The sequence below is a fragment of the Aquarana catesbeiana genome, linkage group LG01 (genome assembly GCF_042186555.1).
Source record: "Aquarana catesbeiana isolate 2022-GZ linkage group LG01, ASM4218655v1, whole genome shotgun sequence".
Taxonomy (NCBI): Eukaryota; Metazoa; Chordata; class Amphibia; order Anura; family Ranidae; genus Aquarana; species Aquarana catesbeiana.
The window spans coordinates 104,572,830-104,585,772 of record NC_133324.1 but is presented as its reverse complement, the minus strand read 5'-3'; the positions used below and the strand labels follow the sequence as shown (position 1 = coordinate 104,585,772).

Here is a 12,943-nt window from a genome sequence, read left to right as displayed (position 1 = left end):
AAATTCATATTGAAAACGCTATGGATAGCTCTTCATCTGATTTCCTTTGTACTTTCAGATCATAGCTTCCAGACTGTTTAAATTGGATAACAATAAAAGATTAATTTTTTATCCAATCCGAGGTTCAGTTTGTTGTTTAAACTTGTCTTGTAGATGACAGATAGAACCCGGTCTGTGCTGTGATCTGTCTGATTCCATTTGAAAGCGTGTTGACTTGTAAGTGAAAGGAAAAAACCATTGGACAATGGCGTGAACAGACGTTTGGAGATTTTCTCCAAATTGTAAGAAGTAGGCTGTCGTTGTTGACTTTGCATTTGTGTGTTGGTAACCACAGTTATGTAATACTAAAGGGAAGAGTCAACTCCTTCTGGTTTATTTCTTACTCATTGTACAAAATGTTAAAATAACAGCATGATTGCATAAAAATAATGCTTTTTTCTCTGACGCATACCTTATAATTTGGAATGCTTCTGTCTCTGACACATACCTTGTAATATGTAAAAGCTGCCATCCAAAAAAAAAAATCACTTTTTTTTTTAACATGCATTTAACAGAAGAATTCTTTGATAGATAGCAGAGTCCTAGGTAGTCCTGAAGTATGCAGGACATGTAGCCAACATTAACAAAAAAAAAATGATTTTAGTGTTGGTGGAAAATGGATACGGACTCTATAGCATTAAACGTTTGCCCTTGTCTTTGTGGAGCTGTGATGATAATTTTATCTGTGGATTGCTGCAATAAAACTGGATCTGGATCTTCTATATGGTAATGTGCGCTCATCCTCTTCTTTACCTCTAGTTTTCTTGGCTCCGTACCAGAGCAGCACCTTCTCTTGGGAGAAGATTGGGGGGCAAGGACAAGGTGGACCAACATGAATCAGTGTAAGATTTACTTGGGGAATGGATAATAGTTACAATTCTTTTTTCCTGTGTACCATCTGGCACATTTCATTTTCTTTCTTGCACCAGGGATGCAGCAGTAAGTAAGGAGGACATCCCATAAAAACAACGGTCACCATAGCATGTTTACTCATTGGAAGATTTCCCTCACGTGCTGTTCCTGAGATAACGCAACAATTTTGGATTTCTCAAAGCTTTCTGTCCCAGAGACACTGGTCACAAAGTGGGGGATGGATCTTCCCAATGGGGACCCAACGGACAAAAACACCTGACAGAGTTTCTAACCCCTTTACCACTCTATTCAAGTATGTGGCAACAAATGGTATTGCAAAGAGGGGTCTATGACATTTACTTAGTTATTGGTATTTGCATTACGGAAAGTAGCGCGTTGCACTGTTCGTAAGTAAATGCTTGATTTCAAGTAGGGAAGACAGGACACTTAAGTGGGGTATACACTATAAGAAAATCGGGCGAACGATCATCCAATTTTTCTTGTTTCACAGCAAGTAGGAACCAATGAAGGAAATGAGGTAGGAACATTCTCAAACGACAAATGCGGTTTTTGTTTTTTTTTTTGTTTTTTTTCTTTATGGTTGTTTTCTACTCATGTGCAGTCTTTTGTTTTCCTTATTTTTCTTATACGAAGATTTTGCTAAAACGGTACACGTTAAACGAAAATTGTTGGTTCTGTTCCCGTATGAGAAAAATGTTGGAGTTCGTCCCTTCGGAAATTTTAGTTTAGGAGGCCAGAATTGGCTGCCGAAAGTTGTGTACATACTATCAGAAAATCGTACGATCGTTCCTCTGATGAAAATATTCGCCCGATTTTCTTATAGTGTGTACGAGCCTTTTAAAGGAATTTCCCCAGAAATGTTCACGTCCCATCTAAAAAAAAAAATTAAAAAAAAAATTGAAGATTAAAGGAAGTAGCAGATACTGTCCCGCAGTACCTGGTGGCAGAATTTGGTATTCGGGCACAAGTATTTATTTGAAGTAGAGAAGACCCTTTATTTTTATTATGTAAGCAGATGGTAAAAGCCCCATTAGTTTGGAAGCACTGAAGATATTATAAAACATGGCAAATACCTGCATCTTAGATGGGTTCCCATAACAGGTGTGTAGTTTATGGAGTAGAAACAACCATTGTCAGATACGTTCTTGGTTAACCTAGTTGGATTTGTTGTTTGTGCAATCTTCAGTTGTCCTCTGAGGTCCATGCAGAAATAAGTCCTACCGAGTATTAAAACCGTGAGATGTCCCTGTGTTCCCTATGTGTCTTAATCATTGCAGCTGCCTGCTCCATGTGTGTGGTTTTTCTTTACTGTGGTGAGATTTTATGTTACAGGCAAATATAGCAAAGAGGACTTTAGATTGTGTTACAGAAAGCAGAATGAAGAATTGGTGTCTGTTCATACTTCTACAGATATGCATATGGCAAGCTTCTCACGAAAAAGGTTGATCTGCTATAACCCTAAATGCCTTGATCTATACATACATATTTATTTTATCAGTCTACAGAAAGCAAAACTTTCCTTCCAGCCAGCTGGAACACGGCTCACGGTCTAGATCCTGGGTGTTTAACACGAACCTGCCAAGTCCTCATTTAAAGATAGGAAGTGTTTTATAGGGCCTCACCTTGCCCTGTGGCAGCTGCTGAAATCCACATTCTAGCAGCCAGCTTTAGAGCCAAGTGCCAAAGGTAGGATTTTTCTAGACTGTATTTGTAGTTGCAACCGGTATCATTTATATGGTCCTCTTCTCTGAGCAGTAAATATGAAGGTTTTCATTTATCCAGGTTATGGTGTAACTAATAGTAGTTAGTCACATTCAGTTAGATTTGTTCTGTATTGTTGATTGTATTCCAACACTCATCCAAGTGTCTTCCTCAGCTCTGATTATTCTTGGGGACATATTCCAGCATTTATAGACACACTGGTCAATCTGTCACTTTTATCTAATCACCATGATGTGAGGATGGTAAGTGTCCAAGAACATTAAGGCTAGGTTTCCACTAGTGCGTCCCCAAAGTCGCGCGATTTTGCCGCGATTTTTTACCGCGATTTTACCGCAACTTTTTACCGCGATTTGAAGCAATGCCTGTATCTATAGACCTCAAGTCGCATCAAAGTGGGACCAAAGTAGTGCAGGGACTACTTTGAAGTCGCTGCGACTTGAAGTCGCACAGATATGAACGGTACTCATTGGAAATCATGGGAAACAATTTGTCATGCGACTTTTCAGTCCCAAGTCGCATGAAAAGTCGCACTAGTGGGAACAGAGCCTAAAGAGAGGTGTAGATGCTTGTGTAGCACCGCTGTTATCAAATGCAAAATCCAATCACTATAATTCTGTACCATGTATCTCGGCCATACATGGCTAGAATCTCGGCCGGTTCAGCAGGAACCAGTTGAGATCCGAACAATTAATAAGCAGCCTGAATGTGCAAAGTTCAATCAATCGACTTGGGTACAACCAGCCTGCCAGGGCTGCTTTAGCCGCTAGCAGTCGTCACTGTCTTCTCCCGGGGGGGGGGGGGGGGGGGGGGAAATGGCGGCTTCCCTGCCAGTAGAAGATAATTGCCCCTGTCAGCACTTCCTGTGGTTACAGGAAAGAAATTTGCATGGTCTGCCTAAAGGGGTAAGAGTTTTTGTCAAATTGGATGACAACAAGCACAGACAATACAGACATTTTAGAATTGCTTTGAAAACTAGATTGGAGTTTTGATAACACAACCACCATGTCAAGCAAAAAACAAGGCCTGTTGGAAGAGAGGGGAGAAGCAGAATAAATTGAATACTATCATCATCCTGTATGTGGCCGGACTGTCAGAATTTTTTTTTATTTTTTTTTACAAAACTCCTAATTCTGTGTGTTTCAGATAAATGTGACTATTGATACGTAAGTCCACCACAAATAAGTGTCTGTTGCGGTAGTACATTCAAAGTCCATCTTTAATGTTTGTGAATTTTTCCAAATATTAACAAAGGGTTTGGCCAGATGTGGTAAAATTTATGGTCCTATAATAGTGAAAGGTAACTTAGTGATGTCTGCTTGCACTCTTGAAGAATCTTAAAAGTTCTGCTCTGTTAGAAAAAAATTGACAACTGCTAATGTGGTCGAGCTCATGCTCACCGTCTTCTGCTCCTGGACCTTCCATTTGGCCAAAGACGCCAGCCATCACATATGGTAGCCAAAAGGAATGGGATGGAAGTGAAGAGGTAGGCCTTATGACCACTCCATAAGATTTTTTTATTTTTATAAATCAGCCCCCTGATTCAGGGATCTTGGGTACTCTGAAGATATTGTACAGATGCATGGCTATACCTTGAGTTGTGAGCTCTGTGGACCTAGGCTATTTTGGATGGTAATATGAACCAAAAAAGGTTCACTTTAAAAGCTCATGAGGCAGAATCCTTCTAAAAAAGTATTCGGTGCATGTTTATTATCCCAAAATACAGTGTACTGTATATTGTACTCAGAAAATATATGAATGGGCTCAGTGTGAATGTATTTATTCTAACCGTTCCCTAGATCAAGACTTATCAGTGGAGCACTAGCTTAATAGGTAATTAAACGCTCACAGTGAATTTAAGGAATTCATATTTTAATATATGTTTATATTATTAATGACAGATTGCTAAATTGGCTTAAACACTTGGCTGCTTCCTTGCCAAAAATAATCTTGATGTACATAATTTATCTGTCTGCCATATGTGTGCTAACATGTTCTCCTGCAGTCGTCTGTCTGATCTATGCAGTTAATGGTTTCTTTAGCTTTTATACCAGCTAGGTATCATTTTTTTTTAAAGATTGTTGAGGACTGATAATTGCCTTCTTACATCTAGTATATTTGTTAAAATCATTTGTGTTTTTATAGATTGATCTGCATGTCCTATTATGAGTTCAATTGTCCATTGGGATGTACTTTTCATGAATATCTGATTTTTACTTGTGCCAGCAGCCTGCTCAAGTAACACAGCTGCAAATGCTACTTGCACTTCTAAAAGACATGCTGGCTTGCAGCCCCCAGTGATTTGTTTACATCTGATTTTCTTCCTTCAGCCAGTCTTAGCCACCACTAGAGGGTGATGTTTTGTGGCAAGTTGACAAGTTTGTCTCATTTCTGCAAACCGCATTGGTTGGTGGTGGCTCGGAGCAGCATCTGCAGAAAGTAAGCTAGATGTCAGCACATTGTCCACATCTCGTGGTTGTCGGTTAGTAGCACTGCTACTCTTTACACTAGGGTTATTCAAGCAGGTTGCAGGGACAAAAATAAAGCATGAGCTAAATGTAGGCATCTTTAAAAAAATATATATGTGTTTATTGCTTAAACGGTATTTATAGCAATGTATATTTGTATCGCTTACTTGGCATCTTTTTAAATATGTATCTTTAAATAAAAGATACCCTGCTGACCCCTGCCATGTATGTCCCTGTTTGCTCACTTCCTGTTATGGAGTCACCATTGTCTTCCAATTGTGCTCCTGCATGGTCACCCATGTGTTCCTGGTGGAGTGTGCAGTTGGTCGTGCTGACACACATTGTGCAGCCATCATCCACTTGAAGCCGATTCAGATGAAAGATGTGCAGTTGATGCTGGAGCAAGTCCAACATCACTGCCTGACCTCTTCTAGAAGAATGGTCAAAGATTTCCATAGACACACTCCTAAACCTTGTGGACAGCCTTCCCAGAATAGTTGAAACTGTTACAGCTACAAAGGGTGGGCCAACTCAATATTGAATGCTATGGACTAAGTCTGGGATGCCAATAAAGTTCAAGTGCGTGTAAAGGCAGATGTCCCAATATTTTTGGTAATAGTGTGTGTGTGTGTGTGTGTGTGTGTGTGTGTGTATACTGCTTGAAAAAAATTGAAGGAACACTTTTTAATCAGAGTATAGCATCGTCAATTAACCACTTACCGCCCACCCACCGTCAAATGACGGAGGGATGGTGCAACTCTCATTCTGGAAGGACTTCATATGACAGCGGCCCAGAACGGCCGCTATTGTGTGTCTGCGGTGCGGCAGTCGTGGCCGCGCCGCTAGGACACGGTGCGACCCCGATCTCTGTAAAGAGCTGCAGCTCTTTAACCATGTGATCGACGGTGTCCAATCACAGCCGGTCACATGTAAATATGGAAGTGCCGTGAATCGGCTCTCCTCGCCTCACCCTGATAGTGTGTGGCGGGAAGTTTCGATCAGCGGAATCTCCTCGCAGAGGAGACCTGGGCAGGTAATCGGGGTACTTATTATTAGTGCCCTGATTACAGGAAAGCCCCAGCAGTGCCCATCAGTGCCCATAAGTGATGCCAGTCAGTGCCTGCTCACCAGTGCTGCCCATCAATGCCCACCAGTGCTGCCGCCCACCAGTGCCGCATATTAGTGCCTCCTCATAAGTGCTGCCTCATCAGTGCCCATAGGTGCCACCTCATCAGAACCCATCAGTGCAGCCTCATCAGCACACATCAGTGAAGGAGAAAAATTACTTGTTTACTAATTTTACTGACAGAAAATAAGAAACTTTTTTTTTTTTTTTTTTTCAATGTTTTCGGTCTTTTTTTTTCTTTCTTTTTTGTTAAAAAATAAAAATCCCATCAATGATTAAATGCCACCAAAAGAAAGCTCTATTTGCGTGAAGAAAAAGATAAAAAAATGTATTTGGGTACAGTGTTGCATGACCGCGCAATTGTCATTCAAAGTGCAACAGCGCTGAAAGCTAAAAAATGGCCTGGGCAGGAAGGGGGTGAAAGTGCCCTGTATCGAGGTGATTTAAACGCCTAGGATATTGATCTGGTCAGTTAAGTAGCAGAGGGGGGTTATCAGCTGCTTTGGTGTTAATGAAATGAGCAACAGGTGCACTAGATGGGCAACGAGACAACCTCCAAAACAGAAACGGTTTTACAGGTGGAGGCCACTGACATTTTTTTTTTCCCCTACCCATCTTTTCTGAAATGTTTTTCACTAGTTTAGCATTTGGCTAAGGTCAGTGTCACTACTGGTAGCATGAGATGATAGCTGGACCCTATAAAGGTTGCACGTGCAGTCCAACTCCTCCAGGATGGTACATCAATACGTGCCATTGCCAGAAGGTTTGCTGTGTCTCCCAGCACAGTCTCAAGAGCATGGAGTAGATTCCAGGAGACAGGCAGCTACTCTAGGAGAGCTGGACAGGACCGTAGAAGGTCCTTAACCCATCAGCAGGACCGGTATCTGCTCCTTTGTGGAAGGAAGAACAGAATGAGCACTGCTAGAGTCCTACAAAATGACCTCCAGCAGGCCACTGGTGTTAATGTCTCTGACCAAACAATCAGAAACCGACTTCATGAGGGTGGCCTGAGGGCCCAACGTCCTCTAGTGGGCCCTGTGCTCACTGCCTGGCACCATAAAGCTCGATTGGCATTTGCCATTAAATGCCAGAATTGGCAGGTCCGCCACTGGCGCCCTGTGCTTTTCACAGATGAGAGCAAGGTTCACTGTGAGCACATGGCACAGACCTGAAAGGGTCTGGAGAAGCCATGTAGAACATTATGCTGCCTGTAACATCATTCAGCATGATTGGTTTGGTGGTGGGTCAGTGATGGTCTGGGGAGGCCTATCCATGGAGGGACGCACAGACCTCTACAGGCTAAACAATGGCAACATGACTACCATTAGGTATCGGGATGAAATCCTTGGACCCATTATCAGACCCTACGCTGGTGCAGTGGATCCTGGGTTCCTCCTGGTACACGACAATGCTGGGCCTCATGTGGCGAGCGTGTGCAGCCAGTTCCTGGAGGACAAGGGAATTGATACCATTGAATGGCCTCCACGCTTGTCTGACCTAAATCCAATAGAACATTGCTGGGACATTATGTTTCAGTCCATCCAAGGCCGCCAGGTTGCACCTCAGTCTGTTTAGGAGCTCTCCGATGCCCTGGTCCAGATCTGGAAAGAAATACACCAGGACAACATCCATCGTCTCATTAGGAGCATGCCCCGACGTAGTCAGGCATGCATACTGGTACGTGGGGGCCATACAAACTACTGAGTATCATTTTGAGTTGCTGCAATGAAATTTCAGCAAAATGGACTAGCCTGTTGCATCATGTGGCATCCTTTTCGTTCCTAACACATTATTATAGATATCCAGCATGATATTTTTCCCCATTGAGATCTGATGTGTTTTCAAAGTGTTCCTTTAATTTTTTTTTTGAGCAGTGTATTAAGATATCTATCTATCTACCTACTGTGTATATATATCTTAAGTGGCATTTCAAAAAACATTGTGTTTGGTGTTGCTTCCCAAGCATCTAAAAGGAAAAAAAAAAAATAAATCAAGCTTGTTCAGATAAAGTTCATCATTACTATTACATCAGTGTTGGAATGCCCTTCCAAGGTGTCCATTGAGTGTAGCCTGATATTATGTCGGTATATTATACTTGAGGAAATAACTGTGTAATAAATTTAACTGTGTGACAGACACTCAGTAGTTAATACCACCTGCATTCCCAATTAACATTGTATATGAAATGAAGCATGACATATGGGTGATGGCGAATTGAGTGAGGGGGCAAGGTTTGATGTTACACTCTCACCTAGGACTATATATTTCTTCAAGCTTAGTTAGCGTTTTATTGAAGCAGGTTTTGGCCTGGAATCCACACACTTGTTTTCAATTTGTTCTTCTAGGACTTGGAATGTACTGGGAACACACCTTTTAGTTGACTTTACTGGTGGCTGTCTTGTTTAATCCCCTTAGGCTATTAAACTTGCCATTCACGTGCTGTATATTTATTATAGATGAACATAGAGTAAAAGTTTACATGTATGTCCCCAGATGCCCTATTGTGGGAGATGTGATATAGAAGATTAAACCGTCCAGTGAAAATATTTTCTTAATCATACATTACAGGACAAAGGATGAATATTCAAGTACATTTGGTTAGGCTGCCTTCAGGAGATTGGACCCTGGCATAACAAATCTGGGACAGCCCACTATTATCTGTCCCACTCACATATAGCTTATTATGTAAAGAAACAAAACTGCTACAGGTCTGTCCACACTTGCCTGCTAAAGACTGGGTGTTGGTTCAGCTTGTCACTGATAGTTCATATACTCTTTAATAAATTGATGATGGCAAACCAGAACATTTTTTTTTTTTTGTAAAAGTTGACCCAACAGCAGACCACAGAAATTAATCTTTTTAACACCTTTCCACTTCCAGCATGCCTCAGTTTTTTGTCCTGGGCGATTAAATGTCTTCTCTCTGGTTCATGTCCACTAGCTCCTACTGTCTTCCAGCATTTATGTATGGCAGTGGCGGCTGGTGCTCAAAATTTTTTTGGGGGGGGCGCAAACAAACTGAAAAATACTGAACCCCCCCTCTCCGCATCAATTGCATCCTCACTGTGTCCATCAAATGCAGCCACTTGTGCCCATAATATGCAGCCACTGTGCCCACCGACCCCCCCGCGTGGCTCTGACAGAGGAGACTTACCGCAGCAGCTCCTCTCCAATGCACCAGAGAGGCGGCAACCTCCGCTCCAGTGTGTCTCCTCTCCTCTTCCTAAGTGCTAGGCATCCAAAAGGGTGGCCTGGCACTTTGGCCAATCGGGAAACAAGGCTGACTCCCTGCCTCCTGATTGGCGGGGAGGAAGGTTAGTGTGAGAATGGCGAAAATGAATTCGCTATTGTCACACAATTGGGTGGGATTAGGGCGCACTCTCTGCGCCCCGAGCCCACCCTATTTTGAAGCCTATTAGAGCTTCTGTCTCTAATCAGTTGCTTCAAAATGTACCACCCCCTCCCCCCACCATAGGAATCCATGCGTCCTAAAAGGGGCCGGGCACATGGATGGGGGGGGCACCCATGTGCCCACAGTGCATGGGCCGCCACTGATGTATGGTATCCAGCCATTTCCTGTGAGAACATTATTTTGTTTAATGACCCAGTAGTTAAAACACAAAGCCCTTTCTAAGATCTTATTGTCCTTTGCAGGTCCTGCCCCTCCCCCTGCAATTATGATGTTGTCCATCTGCCAGAAATAGCTGCCTGGTGCAAGGTTATGGGATCCTAAAAGATCCTTCCTCCAGAAATGGAAACTCATGTCAGCTGCCCTACCCTATTGTGTTGATGGGCTAGTTGATATTAGATATCGAATATCCAGAATGGTCCCTTCTTTTGGTACAGATGCGAAGAAGCCTTATGCCCTGTGCACACGATAGAATTTTCCGACAACAAAACCGTGGATTTTTTTCCAAAGGATGTTGGCTCAAACTTGTCTTGCATACACACGGTCACACAAATGTTGTTGGAAATTCCGAACGTCAAGAACGCGGTGACGTACAACATGTACAACAAGCCAAGAAAAATTAAGTTCAATAGCCAGTGCGGCTCTTCTGCTTGATTCCGAGCATGCGTGGACTTTTGTGCGTTGGAATCGTGTACACACGCTCGGAATTTCCGACAACAAGTTTTGTTTTTGGAAAATTAGAGAACCTGCTCTCAAACATTTGTTGACGGAAATTCCGAAAACAAATGTTCTATGGATCTTATGCACGGTCGAACTTTCCGACAACAAGCTCTCACATCCAACATTTGTTGTTGGAAAATCCTATTGTGTGTACAGGGCATTAGGTTGAAATGTTGTTCTGCTGAACATCTGTGCAGGAAACACCTCTTGCATATGCTGTTTGATGGGGAATTCCTCTTTGGTAAATCCCTAGACAAGGAAATCACTGAGGAGGAGATTTTCTTGATTACCCCCCAAAAAAAGGCAAAATCTCAATCTAGGAAACTTTCCACTCCTGTCCTGAGTCAAAAAAATTACTTTCAGTTCTCTCATGCCTTGAGGTTTAAGACAAAGCCTGGGGCACAGTTACACTGTAAGTATTGGATCTCCAAGTCCTCAAAGTCTGTGTGCAAGTCCTCCTAACAATGAAGCCTCCTCAATTGTCTGAGTTGGGGTTGTCTGTTGGTCTTTGCAGCCATCTGGTTTCATGACATTTTAGATGTTTGGATCCAGAACATTGGATCCAAGGGCTAAAAACTTGAATGTCAGTTTGTGCCTCCACACTGCTTTGTGTTGTCAAACTTGCCAACATCCCTGCAGAGATTGGTGGACCTTAGTGCTGCACTAGTGCATCTGCTCTCTAAAGGGGTTCATAGGCACAGTCCCAGAAAATGAAAGGTTTTAAGGTTCCAGTTCAAAAGGGCGGCACCTGCTTTATACTGGATCTAAAGGTTTTAGATCAAAAATTCTGTATGGAATTTGCACTGTCAGGGAGATGTTCTGGCCTCCCCTGTGGACATCAAGAATGCCTACAGTAGTTGTGTGTCTCCATCTTCCTGGTGCATCAATGCTACCTGCCAGTCTATATACCTTGGGTCTTCACCAAGGTGGTAGCCCCTGTTCTTGATTTACTTTTACACTTTTAGGGCTTCTCCATAGTGGGATATCTGGATGCCCTTCTTCTGAGAGAACAGTCAACTTAGGCTTTTAGTCTGGATCCTAAATCCCTGGAAATAAGCACTAGAGCAGTCTCATTACTTGGAGTATCTAGGCCTTATCTTTGACATGGCACTGTTCAAGGTTTTTCTTCCCCTTGACAACATTACAGTCTTCCTTCTCCCACATTCGATCTCTGCAGCCCAGGAGCCAACCGATCCTCTGTTTTTGCATAATGGTCTTGGGCCTAATGGTGTCAACCTTTTTTGAGGCAGGTCCTTGTGCCCAATTTTACTCTAGACCATTGCAATTCCTTATTCTGGCAGCATTGGACTAGAGGGTGCAGTTTCTGGATCATTTTATAGGCCTATCAGGACTGGGCTTCCTCTGGCTTGGTGGTTCACAAGGTCAGCGATGAAATCAGGAAAACTTTCTACCAATAGTTTACAAAGTGCTTTAAACAGATGCCAGTCTATAAGGCTGGGAGAAGTTCTAGGTACCCTTTTGGTACAAGGAACTTGGTCATCAGAGAAAGCTCATCTTTGGGTTGATATTCTGAAACTCAGGGCGATTTGGTTATCGCTTCAAAGCTGGCCCTTTTTCATGTGAGGTCACCTGGTCAAGATTCAGTCAGACAATAACAGTGGCTTACATCAACTATTAGGGAGGCATCAAAAGTCTTCCAGCTCGAAGAGAAGCCATTTAGATTCTGACTTGGGCAGAACTTCACGTTCCAGCCCTGACCACCATGCATACCTGAGGCATGGAAAACTGGCAGACAGACTTCCTCAGTCAATAACATCTGGACTCTGAATTTTGTTTTTTCAAGACCACAATTCCAGGTGGACCTCCGAGCTTTCATAGTCAACACAAACTGAGCAGATTTGTCTCAAGATCCAGGCATCTTCTAACCTTCACATTGGAGGCTCTGGTGACTGTAGGATCAGTTCAACCGGATATAAACTTTTTTCTCTGAAGCTTCTTTCTTCCCTACTCCATGGGATAAAAATGAAGGTCACGGCATGATTCTGATCATACCAAACTGGCCCAAGAGCACATGGTACTTGGACATAGTAGAACTTCTGGCAGGCTCTCCTTGCGCCCTCCCACGTCATGCTGACCTTCTGTCTCAAGCAACAGTCTGCCACCCTTCTTCCCAGATGCTGGCCTTCCCAATGTGACTATTAAAGCCCAGGTCCTGAGAAACGAGGGCCTACAAAGTTCAGTCATCTCTACACTTTTGAAAGTTGCAAAGTCAAATTATTTTGAAGTCTAACGACGCACTTGGAGAATGTATATTCAGCCTGTTCTGGATCAGACCATCACTGGTCAGAGCTCAACCTTAGTGGTTCTTCCAAGACCCCTTGCCTCTTCTAAGTGAAGGCCTTCGTACAAGGTGTCACTCACATTTTTTGTTCTGTGCATTTTTCTAATCATTCTACCTGATCTCAACCTGGTACGGTCCGCTCTTAAAATCTGTGCATTTGAACCTATTAGGGATATTCCTCTGTCTGTCCTTACTCACAAAGTTGCTTTCCTCGTTGCCATCACTTCTGCGAATCAAGTTTGAATTGGCAGCCTTAAAGTGGTTGTAAACCCCATTCATGAAATCCG

At 42.8% G+C, this 12,943-nt stretch overlaps 1 protein-coding gene across 4 annotated transcripts in view; it reads left to right on the top strand.

Annotated features, from left to right (window-relative positions):
- The window catches only part of ARL15 (ARF like GTPase 15), a 463,258-nt gene that overhangs the window by 266,864 nt on the left and 183,451 nt on the right, over positions 1-12,943 (top strand). The window contains exons 6-7 of one of the 4 annotated variants that reach the window (XM_073622386.1): positions 799-881; positions 969-2,805. The exons of the other annotated variants lie outside the window; for them this stretch is intronic. Coding sequence (XP_073478487.1) covers positions 799-881; positions 969-1,002 — 117 coding nt within the window. The 3' untranslated portion in view covers positions 1,003-2,805. Of the gene's footprint in view, positions 1-798; positions 882-968; positions 2,806-12,943 lie in introns of those variants that run through there. 4 annotated transcript variants of the gene reach the window in all.